Source organism: Macrobrachium rosenbergii, chromosome 29, assembly GCF_040412425.1.
Source record: "Macrobrachium rosenbergii isolate ZJJX-2024 chromosome 29, ASM4041242v1, whole genome shotgun sequence".
Lineage (NCBI taxonomy): Eukaryota > Metazoa > Arthropoda > Malacostraca > Decapoda > Palaemonidae > Macrobrachium > Macrobrachium rosenbergii.
The window spans coordinates 6,016,281-6,030,868 of NC_089769.1; the positions used below are offsets into that span (position 1 = coordinate 6,016,281).

The 14,588-nt window shown below is 37.4% G+C and overlaps 2 protein-coding genes across 2 annotated transcripts in view; one reads left to right on the forward strand and one right to left on the reverse strand.

The window, feature by feature from the left end:
• Positions 1–2,686: 2,686 nt before the first annotated feature.
• On the forward strand, positions 2,687–3,219 carry LOC136854345 (uncharacterized). Its single transcript, XM_067130644.1, has 2 exons — positions 2,687–2,746; positions 2,881–3,219. Exons 1-2 carry the CDS (start codon positions 2,687–2,689, stop codon positions 3,217–3,219), a joined length of 399 nt encoding a protein of 132 aa, XP_066986745.1.
• A 5,100-nt stretch (positions 3,220–8,319) lies between these two features.
• LOC136854346 (C-Maf-inducing protein-like) overlaps positions 8,320–14,588 on the reverse strand; it is a 236,596-nt gene continuing 230,327 nt past the window's right edge. The window contains 3 exon segments of the mRNA XM_067130645.1: positions 8,320–9,235; positions 9,428–9,533; positions 11,686–11,880. Coding sequence (XP_066986746.1) covers positions 9,111–9,235; positions 9,428–9,533; positions 11,686–11,880 — 426 coding nt within the window. The 3' untranslated portion in view covers positions 8,320–9,110.

Below are 14,588 nucleotides of genomic sequence, written 5' to 3' on the forward strand. Positions count from 1 at the left end.
ATATATATATATATATATATATATATATATATATATATATATATATATATATATAATATATATATATATATATATGTATATATATATATATGTTTATTTTATTTTTTATTTTCCTTTTCCATTTCTTATGAAGTTTATTAATGAGATAACTTCATATTTTTAAGACACCATCCTATCATTCTCTTCATCATGAAAAAAAAAATGACCTTGATTCAACATATGTGGACGAAAAGGGTTAATGAAACAATATTTACATGGAAAGTTCATTTACGGAAAGCTTCTCCCTCCCTCTTCATTATCAACATCATATCATCATATCATCATCATCAACATCATCATCATCATCCCGTTCTAATCAGAATGGCAAACAGTACATCACTTCTTTTTTTATTTATTTTTTTTTTTCGGGGACGGTGAACAGCAGTGAGGACTCCCTTTTTGATTTTGACCACAAAATCCTACAATCCTGCATTCGTTTGATACATATACATTTAAATATATATATATCTTCCCCAGAGACATAACACTATGACTTGAACATTTAAATTAACTATAGTAGACACTAGAAGTTGTATAAATAGTTATGATAAGGCTTAATATAAATACGAGGCTGTTTCTCTGCTCTCGGCCGACCAGCGTCTTCAGAGATCCAATGTAAGACGAAGAAAGATTTGGTTTGTGGTACTGAGCCGCTCCAGAGAAACAGTCTCTGCTATGATAGTAGTATATATATATATATAGAAACGACATTATTTAGCAGTATTTCACTGTACAGCTTACCTTGTACAAGGTTACACTGGAGTGTGGATATTTCTATCCACACATTTATCGGGATATATTTTATATATAAAATGGAATAATCGTACACGAGACTTTCAATAATGGTGGGTACGTCCTTTCCTATCCTCGGAAATGTATCTGTTCTTCGGAGTGGGTTTTTGTAAGTCTTGACAGCACGGCAGCCGAGAACAAACTGGCACAGATTTGTTATTACCTTCTACTTTATATCCAGTTTAAGAAACAGTCACATTCAAATACTTAAGTCCAGGATGACTGCGGGCAATGTAAATGGAGCTGACGGTAAATATCGACGCTGGACATCACTCTAACCAATGAGCGGGCGAGGAACACGACCGTTAGCCAATCACGATGAACTTAGTGATATCAGTTGCTCATTTTTACCGTCACCTCAAAATAAATAGGACTGTAGATTCAGGAGTAGTGTTAATATATACGAGTATATATATTTTTTTTTTTACAGATGGTGAAAGGCTCACATTTTTAATTCTCCGTAAAGATGAATAAAAGATTAATAATATTCGGTGGGGTGTCTTTTCTGATTAGTTTCCCAAATTGCGTGATATTTATGGGAAATGTTTTTTTGTGTTTTTCAGAGAGTGAGCGATACTTAGGAAATGTTTTAATTTGTTCTTTTCAGAAGTTGATAAAATAATTGTGTATTGCTTTTAGATAATTGCGTGGTGTTGATGGAAGCGTATAACTTATGTGAATATAATCGATAATTAAACTTCTGTTATATTTTTCTATCGTTTGTCGTAATTAAAATAACCTTTCACATGAAAATCACAGACAAGTACTGATAGTAAGACAAAATAGTTTTCAAAAATGAGTTAAATTATAAGAACAATATTTAGTGAATAATAGGAAGTTGAAATAGTTCACACAGAAAGTTGAACGTTATACGAGGCTTGTTGTGGACGTCTGAACGCGGCCAAACCAACCAAAGAGATATTTCTTACTGATACAAAAATAAATGGAGTTTCAAAGCTGACTGCCATTTTCTAAAAGCGATGACGTAACAATTTTTGGAAAGCAATAAAACCAAGATATGTCTTACTGAAATAATAATAATAATAAAAAAAACAATTGAGGTTTAAAGGCTGACTGCCATTTTTAAAACGAACCACGTAATTATGTTTTGAAAAGCAACAATTACACCCACTTGTACAAAATGTTCAACTGGAATTACCTGCCGTTATTGATGACCTACTCTATAATTGCGTCGTCATTGTTTCTCATCAATACTGGCTGTTTGGTCTCGACTACTGCTGTTGTTCTTACTGTTGTTGTATTTTATTGTTGTTGAGCAACACGTCTTCACACACCAACTTGCAATTAGAATCACAGACGATGTTTCAGAAAAAAAAAAAAGGCTTTACATGTTATAATAGCATCACTGCTGTTACACCCGTTGCTACTTCTAATATTATATAAAACGTATTAAGGTCTTTCGCTCTCTCGGTGCTAATTCCTACTAATTCCTACTTGCTGAGTCTCTTAATTCCTTAATAATGATTATTATTATTATATCAAGTCAATGATTTTCTTCGCTGGTACAAATGATTGTGGGATCACTAGTGCGTCAGAGGGAATTATATTACTTGTAGGTTTGTTTTGGGATAAAGTAACGACATTTTCCCCCAAATAGTACGGAAGTAATTTCCTGTATTCATATATATATATATATATATATATATATATATATATATATATATATATATATATATATATATATATATATATAAACATAATTTACCAATGCATCATAATCAGGGGAATCTATCCTGGGAAAAGATAACAAAGAAAAACTTCACCTCAGAATAAGTTTGTTTTTGTCACACTTTTGCCAATGACAGACTCAGTCCTATACGGATCACAGCACTTAATGACGGCACAAGTGCAGCACTTGGTGACAGCACTAGTACAGCACTTAGTGATGATACTGGTACGGCACTTGATGACGGCACTTGATGACAGCGCTTGTAAAGTACTTGGAGACAGCACTAGTACAGCACTAGATGATGGCTCCAGTACAGCACTTGATGATGGCACCAGTACAGCACTTGATGATGGCACCAGTACAGCACTTATGACAGCACTAATACAGCCATTAGTGACAGCACTAGCACAGCACTTACTGACAGGACTAGTACAGCACTTGGTGACAGTACTAATACAGCATGTAATGACAGCACTAGTGCAAAACCCGATTACAGCAAAAGTACAGCAATTAATAATGGCACTAGTACAGCACTTAATGACAGCACTAGTACAGCACTTAATGACAGCACTAGTACAGCACTTAATGACAGCACTAGTACAGTACTTAATGGCAGCACTAGTGCAGCACTAAATGACAGCACCAGTGCAACACTTAATGACAGCACTAGTACAGCACTTGGTGACCGGAGTCAATAAAATGCTTATTACATACGCTTTCAGATGTATGAATACTTGTATGCATATACATTGTATGCACAGTTTATGTACTGAAATGAATGCATGCATACATAAATTCACACATAAATAAATATACAAAAAACACGTATACATGTATAGTGTATGAGATGCAGCGATCAATGGAAAATTGGGACCGGTGTTGGAACATTATATCTCTGTGGCAAAGAACGAGTTCCCTGTAAATTTTACTACATATTTATATCAAGATTTCATGTCTTCGAAATGCGTGTCGGAAACATGCACTTTATAAACATATTTATATATATATATATATATATATATATATATATATATATATATATATATATATATATATATATATATATATATTATCTTTTCAGCTATTCCTGGGCATTTAAAAATTTCCATTTATTTTATTTTCTTTCCAATACTTTCACCAGATCACCAAACTGAAAAATGTTAATCACAGAACCGGCCAAAACCGTTTGTTTTCATAAAAATAATAAGAGTAACTAGAAATTTTTTGTTTGATTAAATTACAGTTTCATAGAACTTTAACAAATGGACAGACTGCAGACCGAAGAAGATAAAAAAATATCGAAAAATTAAGTAAAAAATCAAAATGAAATCAGCGGAGAGAGGAGAGACGCTCGTACAGTGATTAGTGATCGACAAGAGAATCATTACCGTTTGTCGTCACTGGTTCTGGGTGGTGGCCTATGGGTAATTGACTAATTGCCTAGAAACTTAGAAAGGCCAGTGTTTACATGTAGTTCTTGGCGAGTGGTTTTGTTCCCTGTTTACTCTTATTTCCTGCAGTTCCTCTTAAAAGTTACTTGATACACCCAGTTCCAGGTACTTCACGGATTACCGCGTCTCCTAGACCAGTTACAGGTAATTTAGGCCTATGTTCAGTATCTCACTGTAGTTTAAATTGACTTCTCACACTCTGAGGCAACATTACGACTGTCAGATCAATGAGAGAATAGTTTTCGATGCCTAAAAGATGGTTGTGATCTTAATATAGGACCGAATTCACCTCAGGTACGTTTATAGAATCCCTGGACTGTAGCTGAAAAGATAGTGCACGTGACCTCGATTCAATGATTTGTGGTTTGGCTTTGTAAGAGTGTTACAATTTATGATAAAACGCAGACGCAAGAGAAACGTGCATGTTTTATATATGTACACAAACAATTTTGCTGCCGTTCTGAACAGCTTAGTGAAAGATGTTATCATCGCTGAATTATAGAATCAGAATACCATGTCATTTAATACTGGCTAAATCGACTGTAACTGCAAATTACTTGCATATGGCAAATAATGGGATTGTGGTATATATATATATATATATATATATATATATATATATATATATATATATATATATATATATATATATATATATATATATATATATATATGCAGAGATTAACAAGAGTGAATACTTGACGCTGATGTAATGTTTTCTTCAACAAACTCCCGAAAAACTGGGAAAGAAAAAAACATGACAGGTGTTTATCACCCACTTGAAGCACGAATGTAAACACCACCATGTCATTCCTTTCAGGAAATCCTGTTCCTTAAGGAAAATATACAAAAGAATATTCATATTCACGTACAAATAACTAGTTCATGTTACCGGAGGAATGTGAATTAAAAAAAAAATGTGCGCATGTATACGAATGTAGATAATTTGTATAGAAAATTGACTGAATAAATTATGTAGCGAGTGCAAATATCAAATTTGCTAAGATCTGGTAGTTTCGTATTTGTTTTTTCTTACGTGGTATTTACCCCTTCCCCACCCCCGCCCCCAAACAAACCCCTAAAACCTCCCCACCCCAACCCTGCCATAACCTCAGAAAGGCATCGTTCTTAATGATTATCTATTCAGCGCTCAAACTGACATCAGACCTCACTCGCTTATAATCTGTGATATTGCAACATAACTCCACAGTGACATCACGACGTGACGTCACGACATGACGTCACGACATTACCGTCTAAGAGCACATAAATACTTGGTAGTATGACTTAAATATGACACATAATTTGGTTTACAACATAGACTAATAAAGTCCGTTCTTTTTATAGTACAAACAACGTGTTCACATGAAATGTATGAATGATTATAATAGGCATGGCACTCTCATCTGTAGCGTTGAGACACTCAACAACATAGGAAGGGGAAGTTGGTCTGGAAGATTACGAACTATGAAAAGAAAAAGAAAAAAAATGTGTTAATTTTTAATGATATTTTTTTTTCACCTCAGTTTATCTCCATCTTATACAATCTTTTTTTTTTTTTTAAATATATATATATAAAAGTTTAGGCGTGGAGAAGTCTGGAGAATGTTTAATGCTAAAATCATCCTTTCTCTTTTTCGTAAGAAGAAGAATATAAAACAGCATGGTACAGGGATCGTCATTTAGCTTAATCTACTAATATTAAAGACTAGGCTGATTACAGTAATGATAATAATAATAATAATAATAATAATAGTAATACCCTCAGCAGTATTCATTTGGATCACATAAAGTATTGACTTTCAAAAAAAAAAATCATTGGATCATTTAAAAACAAATATTGTTTCCTTATATCCTTATCAGATGCAAACTGACTCTGCCCAATGCACTTGCAATGACGCAAGTGAAGGGATGGGTAATGTTTTCTGTGCTATAAGGATACTGTGATTAACCGCCGTTGGATTGGTTGTGATTAACCACCTCTGGATTTGCTGTGATTAACCTCCTTTGTATTTGCTGTGATTAACCACCTCTGGATTGGTTGTGATTAACCTCCTTTGTTATTTGCTGTGATTAACCTTTGTATTCGCTGCGATTTACATACTTTGTATTTGCTGTGATTAACCACCTTTATATTGGTAGTGATTAACCACCTTTGGCTTTGCTGCGATTAACCTCCTTTGTATTTGCTATGATTAACCACCGTTGGATTGGTTGTGGTTAACCTCCTCTGTATTTGCTGTGATTAACAATTGTATTTTGCTGTGATTTACCTTCTTTGTATTTGCTGTGATTAACCACCTTTAGATTGGTTGTGATTAGCCACCTTTGGACTGGATGTGAATAAGCTCCTTTGTATTTACTGTGATTAACCTTTGGATTGGTTGTGATTAACCACTGTTAGATTGGTTGTGTTTAACATCCTTTGTATATGCTGTGATTGGTCGTGACAACCACCTTGTGGATTAGTTGTGGTTAATCACCTTTGCATTGGTTGTGATTAACCTCCATTGTATTTGCTGTGATTGAACTTTCGATTGGCTGCGATTAACCACCTTTGGATTGAAAGTGATTAACCACCTTTACTTCGGGTCTTGCAAAGACTACGCGACCAAATCTTATCATACACGTATACAAGTTTACTTAGCAAATATTTCAAAACAATCACAGAAATATAAAAAAAAAAAATAACTGGACATATTACCACTACAACATAGACTTGATATTTCAGGAACATACAAAAAAAAACTTTGGTAACAACTTTGCTTAACGTAAGAAGCAATAATAAATAGAGGAAAAAAAATGCCTAAGATCTCCATGCAATAAAGCTTTGCGAACTGGCAGATGGTATCATATCAAAAATAAAATTCTCGCGATGGGTAAGAGAGGCAGACACACTTGCAAACCCATGTGCATGTATGTAAGCATGTACAAATGTGTCTATTGTATGTGGATATATATATGTTCATTCAACACCAAAGGATCAGGTGAATGTAAATCTCTGTGTTTTAGGTAATGCTATGAGCCCCATGACAGAAAATTCTTGAGAAATCTGCAACGATGGAATATTACAAAAACGAATGGATTTCCCTTGATGAATTCCTCTGTATAAAACCTACTGTCTCACACGACCAGCCCTGGAAGGGTTCACCAAGATATCTAATGATTTAATGTACTTATTTCCTTCAGTTGGAATCTCAAATGCTCGTCATTTCAAAGGTTTAATTCTTTATGGCCACAAATTCAGGGCAATACTGATCTGGTAAAGTATGAAGTGCAGTATACTGGTGGTATATCCGTATGCAGTCCTTTGAATGGACATGCAAAAATAAAATCCCTTTAAGAGACAAAACCTGGTTTAAGCATTTAAACTCACACCAAAAAAAAAAAAAGGGACGACTTCTCTGTTCGAGACATCCTACCTCTGTCATGGCACCTCTTTCTGGGGGCAAAAATGATATGTAGTGACTCGTAGCTTATAAATGTCTTGTTCTTTTGGAAAATGATAACCATATACCACATTCTATAAACATTTACACTGGATAAAAACTTGTCGTATGTACATCGTATGTACACGTTGTACTAGATGGTACAGCGGTGGCGCATCGTCAGGTGGTAAAGCATGAAACCCCCTACTACACACTAGTCACACTTGACTCAGTAAAACCTGGTAACGTTGTCGAATAGAACCACAATTAAGGATCTCCATTACAAACTAAAACAAGAAGAAGAAGAAGAAGAAGAAGAAGAAGGAAAACACTGACTCCAAGAGTTGTCCACCTTGTCAGTTTCCGGAGAGAGAGATGAACGAAGTCAGACGCCTTCGTTTTTCCTGCTGCTGCGGCCATGAAGCTTTTGTTGTTCGAGAGAACGATAACCAAAGCAGAAATTAAGTATCGTTCAGGAGATGCCCTAAGAAAGATGGAAATAATTCCGAGATACCTGACACAAACGTGGAAACTTAACCAGCTACTACATCTGACCCAAATTCTCGACCCTTTCCTTAGAACGTTACAGCTTCTCTCTCTCTCTCTCTCTCTCTCTCTCTCTCTCTCTCTCTCTCTCTCTCTCTCTCTCTCTCTCTCTCTCTCTCTACGTACCACTAACAACAGAAGAACGGATAGTAAATATACATTTTGCCGGTGCCGAGTAAAATGGCAACGAAATAAATATTACAGTATGTTATAGAAAATACATTCATAATGACATTCACCACGAAACTGTTCATTTTTACGCTGCCTCCACGCTTTCAAGGGAAGTCACACACAAGTATAGGCCTATAGAAAAAATTTCCACAACATTATTCATATTTGACACACTGATTGGGGTTAAATATCTACAGAACAATGATTGTTGTTTTCCTTTCTTTCCGCACATTAGCTTTTACACATTTCAGAAAAATAATTTGCAGCCAAAATGTTTTTACAAGAGATTTTAGATGCATCTGTTTTCACTAAAGCTCATAACGCACTCTGTCAAGGCTCGATTCGCTGTTCTCTTTCCTCTGTTGTTTCACCTCTGTTCGCCTCTTCTTCTTCTTCCAATCCCGCTCCTCCAATCCCTACTCCACCACCCATGCCAGCACTACCACCACCTCCTCCTCCAATTCCTCCTCCTCCTCCTCCTCCTGCACTTCCCCCTCCCACCCCTCCCAACCCTCCTAGGACAAAGGAATTTCTACTTTCATTGAGTATGTTATTGATCTTATCAGTGCGTCCTTCGCTGTTCGCCCTGACGAGCGCATTTTTCTTCACGACACCCCTCTCGTCACTGCAGGTCCTGACCAGGACGTTTTTGACAAGAGTACTTTGCTCCCTGTTGCAGGACCTCACCAAGAAGTGTCTGGTGTGGTCTTCACTGACAGCCCTCACGAGCGGGTTTCTTTTCACAGTGTTCTGCTCCTCACTCTTTGCCCTCACCAGCTGGTTCCTTTTGGACAGGACCCGTCCGTCGAATTTGGGCAGACACATGAAGTCCCTCCGGCTGTTGTTCTTCTCCTCGCTGGGCAGAGAGTCGTCGGACTTCCGATCTCTGTCTCGCCTGCGTCGCCCCAGCTGGCTCAGAACCCTTCTGAGGAAGGTGGTGGGTCCGGTGGTCGATCTGCTAACATCCTGGGTGTCAGCAGAGGGAGGCGAGGGTCACCAGGCATCAGTGTAGCGGACATCCACTTCCTGCAGGGCTGGCAGCATTTCCTTCAGTGTTTCAAAAGTCTCCACAGACAAGCTTGTACTATTCAAGTTCAGTTTTCTTAGGCTCTTGATTGCTGGAAAAAAACATTGGAATCAGTTTTTCTGCGGGAAAGGTCTGGAGGTTTACAGACAGCTTATTATTAACTGTTCCTTGGGAAAAACAAAACAATTACTCTGGTTACTCAAAATAATAATTTCTGGTTAGTAGATATCCCTAGGATGCTATGTATTTTAAACAGACTCAAATTTTTGGAGTTCATAATTACCTGCTAAAGACCCCAGGCCTTTGTCGGTCACTGGTGTTTCACACAAATTCAGCACTTGCAACTTGTGTAAGTGCTCTGATATCAGCTGCAATCCTACGTCACCAAACTGCAAAAAAGAGGCAGTTATCAAAACAGTGCTGGACACCATCAATTTAAATACAGTCCTCACTTCTCCATAAGTCAAAGCATTCAAAATGCTCACGAAAAAGCCATAGTTCTACAAAATGCAATATTCTGCTGGTGGACAACCTTACAAAAAATTATGCTCAGATATTGATGGTATAAGACATTAACTCATCAGTAAAACAGAGCCGCAAAAGTTGATTAGATCTGTAAGAGGCTGAATGAATTAACAAAGCAATAAACTTTATCTATTGAACGAGCCGGTGTAGATTTTATTAGTCTCTCTAAACTGCACTGGCTTTCCTAGAAGTATTACTCAAGTCATTCTAGAAATTAGCCTTCTAATAATTCAAGCATTATTGCAGCCATGGACCTCTGGCCACAAAAAGGCCTTTTAGAATTGAGCCTCTAACTACCGTATTATTATTATTACTGTTATTCAGAAGATGAACGCTAATCTTATGGAACAAGCCCACAGAGGCCATTGACTTGGAATGCAAGGTTCCAAAGAATATGGAAGAAGTAAGGGAAATATGGAAAGAAGAGATCTCATTTATCAAAAAAGAAAAAAAAATAGAATAATAAATTGATAAACAGGTAAAAATTTAGTAAAACGCAAGAAGAATACTGTTCTGGAAGGTTGTTCCACAGACCAACGGGGTGAGGAATATGGGACCTTTGGAACTGAGAAGTTCGACAGCGAGGCACACTAAAAGTAACAATTAACCTGTTAACTTATGTTTCAGTCAAGTCATAAATGTCTTCTGACTGCCGTGTAAGCTAGTGCAAAGACATTGCAAGAGTTACCCTTCAAGGATGCTGAAGTCACCTCAGAATATACCCTCAGAATAACGTGTTTATTATCCTAAAAATACCTGTAAGTTATCGTAGTAACGATCCTCTAAGGCTGTAGATGTTATCCTAGAAACGACCTATGAATATTGTATTGGTTATCCTAGAAATGCTGTGCAAGTCACGCTATTAAAGACCCTCTAAATGCTATCAGAGTCATCCTGAGAACGACTTTCCTAATGACCTTTCAAAGGCTGCATGACTCATCCTAGAAGTTACCCTGCAAATACTCCTGCATAAATCATCCTAGAAGTTAACCTGCAAATACTCCTGCATAACTCATCCTAGAAGTTAACATGCAAATACTCCTGCATAACTCATCCTAGAAGTTACCCTGCAAATACTCCTGCATAACTGATCCTGGAAGCTACCCTGCTAATACTCCTCTGTAACTCATCCTAGAAGTTACCCTGCAAATACTCCTGCATAACTCATCCTAGAAGCTACCCTGCTAATACTCCTGCGTAACTTATCCTAGAAGCTACCCTGCTAATACTCCTGCGTAACTCATCCTAGAAGCTTCCCTGCTGATACTCCTGTGTAAATCATCCTAGAAGCTACCCTGCTAATACTCCTGCATAACTCATACTAGAAGTTACCCTGCAAATACACCTGCATAACTCATCCTAGAAGCTATCCTGCTAATATTCCTGCGTAACTCATACTAGAAACTACTCTGCTAATATTCCTGCGTAACTCATCCTAGAAACTACCCTGCTAATACTCCTGCATAATTCATCCTAGAAGCTACCCTGCTAATACTCCTGCGTAAGTCATCCTAGAAGCTACCCTGCTATTACTCCTGCATAACTCATCCTAGAAGCTATCCTGCTAATATTCCTGTGCATCATCCTAGAAGCCACCCTGCTAATACTCCTGCGTAACTCATCCTAGAAGCTACCCTGCTAATACTCCTGCGTAACTCATCCCAGAAGCTACCCTGCAAATACTCCTGCGTAACTCATACTAGAAACTACTCTGCTAATACTCCTGCATAACTCATCCTAGAGGCTACCCTGCTAATACTCCTGCGTAACTCATCCTAGAAGCTACCCTGCTAATACGCCTGCGTAAATCATCCCAGAAGCTACCCTGCTAATACTCCTGCATAACTCATACTAGAAACTACCCTGCTAATACTCCTGTGTAACTCATCCTAGAAGCTACCCTGCTAATACTTCTCCGTAACTCATCCTAGAAGCTACCCCGCTAACGCTCTACTGTACACACTATCCTGTAAAAGCAGAACCCTCTGAATAATGTACTACTCAGCGCACGCATACCTGTGTAGCCCATAGATTGAGGTAGCGGAGAGTGGGCAGCTTAATCAACTGCTCGGCGCAGGCGCTGGTGACTCTCGTGAACGCCAAGGAGAGACACTCGAGGTTCCCGAAGGATCCGGAGGAGAGCATGCGGTTCACGTCGGCGTCGGTGCTCCTACTCGGAAGCGTCAGCTTTCTAGGGCCACCCTTCTGTTGCTGTGGAGACGAGAGCCTTCATTAATCAAAGGAGTCGAGAGGGATCCGTCAAGAATATGAGGAAGTTAATACCAAACGCGTCCCTTCATGAACGGGGCGTATCAGAGCATATACATATGAAAGACACAGTTACTCTAGTGATGTTGCAGGCATACTATCAACAACGGGAACCACAGGTTTGACAGTCATGGCTACTACAGAGAAGAAAAAATGCAGCTACACAAATTTCGTGAGGGAACTTGACACGGATTTCGTTGGCAATGTCAAAGTCGTGTGGGACATTCAAAGGGACTTTCTTCTGAGAACATTCAAGAGAGTCAATCTAAGCAGGAGATACGTCAGTGTTATCCTGTTTGCAAATTACAATTTGGCCACTTGATCATTATTTGCAAAGAAAAGATCAACAAAGAGGCACTGCCTGGAACCTCAGACAAAACCTCAAGGAAGATTGACAGATTGTACACTAGATACAGTCCATAGTGAGATAAGATTTAAACTTTGTTTATTATTCTAAGTAAAGAAATTTTACCCCCAAAAAACTGTTCTGTTAGATCAACCAACCCCTTCCATTCCTTTCTTTTGCACATTTGGTGATACATAATCACGCCGTATCTAAGATGATTATTACAATAATCTGAATAAAAATGCGACGAGTAGTTATATAACATGACATTTGCTGAGGCATTCGTCAAGCTCACGAAGAGTTGTAGGTCAAAAATTTATGAAATGTTTTCTGATCCATTTATTTTAGCTTACTCTGATTTCAAAAACATGTTAAACGCCTTCAGTCATACGCCCTCTATAGGGATGATTTAACTTACTACAACACGTAATACGACATGCTAACATTGGTAGGAGCGAAGACTGATCTTTGATTCTTCTTAAAGGCGTTGTGGTAAAGGTTTCAATCCCGTTTTACCTGGGAGTTAGGATCCGAACCTCTTTCGAATTGAAACTTCAATTGCAATCATATTCTCTTTGTAGGGTTATCGATTGGGGGCAATGTCCTTTAGCGAAGAAGTGAACAGGATGTTAAAAAGAACTTGGCAACTTTCTACATCTTTCCAACATTTACTTTGGATGTAATATATATATATATATATATATATATATATATATATATATATATATATATATATATATATATATATATATATATTTTATCTGTATGGATATATTTATAAATATACAGAAATAATGAGAGAAACTGAACCAACCTTCCAGCCAGTTAATAAATTCCATAGTTATAACTTTTTCGACAAAAACAAACTTCACTTTACAAAAGGAAGTAAAAGGACTTTCCTTTTAATTTATTATTATTATTATTATTATTATTATTATTATTATTATTATTATTATTATTATTATTATTATTATTATTATTATTATTATCTCTCTGACCTCACTCAAGCCTTAGTGTTTGTGGGTGTAACGCTGATGTAGTTTGTGTCATTAAAAAATAAAAAACTTTCTACTATACAAGAAATTTCTTAAATTACAGTTTGTCGAGATCGTGGCTTTTTTTCATGAGGTTTTCCGTAAGACGATGTACTCATGTACATACGTATACATTACCCATTTAATAAAAAAAAAAAAAAAGAGAAAGCGAAGATGTTTTAATGGTATTCATTTTCTTCTCTAGACTTGATTATCTTTTTGAAATTGTCAGTTTTAGGGAATGTACCTTTTCGGCAGCTGAATTACTTGCGATTACTCTAATCACTTCCGAGTATTCTGTCGATATTTACTAAGTAACCTTCATTGAATGTTTGTGATTCGTGATTGCTTTTCCGTTTCAGTGACCTGATTGCATTTTCCCGGGATGTAACCGACTGCCGGGACCTTTCCCTGAAGAAAGCGGGACGCCATATCTTAAAAACTAACCACAGAATTTTCTTGTATATGATCTTAATATGTTTCCCATACCCAAATTACACTGGAGGTATTAACCTAACCTAACGTAGGGGCATGGCCAAAAAACCGGGGCTGGTGCAATACTAGTAGCATTCATCTCAGGAATTTGCGACCTGATTGAGCTTCGCTTCAGTCATTTCTCGAAACTTTAACCTGGGGTCAAAGAGACTTCAAGAATTTTCTTTACAGCCTAAACGAACCCTTCCACTGCAGTGAGGTTAGACAACGTCCATAACATAATCATCAAACTGAGGTTGAGAATTTGGGAGGTTGGGGTTAGTGGAGGTGGAATAGAGTGGGAGCAGGGTGGGTGGGGGCGGGGGCTGTCAATAACATTGATGCTGGCAGGGGGTAGGAGGGGGTTAGTAAGGGAGTCTGTAGTGGTTTGGTTGACATGGATCAAACTATCTTTATGGGTTTGACGGATGACGAAAATATTTGAGTGGGCCAATCTGCAAGGGTGTGTGGATGCACTCTACCAAATATTGACAGGACAATATACACTGTGCACTTACTTGCCAGAATATTTTATATCGGCAGCGTGTAAATACGTAAATGCGTGAATGAACGAAAGGAGAGCCCAAATAAGTGATGATAATGGGAAATATCTCAATAATTCTGTTGGAATTAACACAGATTAAATGGTCATATCAGGTACAGCAGGTGAGAGGGGGTGATTAGGACTGCCGTTTGCCAGCACATTGAATACCTTGGACTCAAAGTGATTTTTAATACAAAAGAAATAATGCAGAAACAATTTTGACAGGTATATAAAAAAAGATGAAAATGCCAGC

What these genes read in the sequence shown, in the direction of transcription:
- LOC136854345 (XM_067130644.1), top strand. Translation starts at nt 2,687, where the DNA reads ATGACGGCACAAGTGCAGCACTTGGTGACAGCACTAGTACAGCACTTA. An exon ending in AGCACTTAGTGATGATACTG is followed by an intron (nt 2,747 to 2,880) that starts GTACGGCACTTG and finishes TGATGGCACCAG; the next exon opens with TACAGCACTTATGACAGCAC.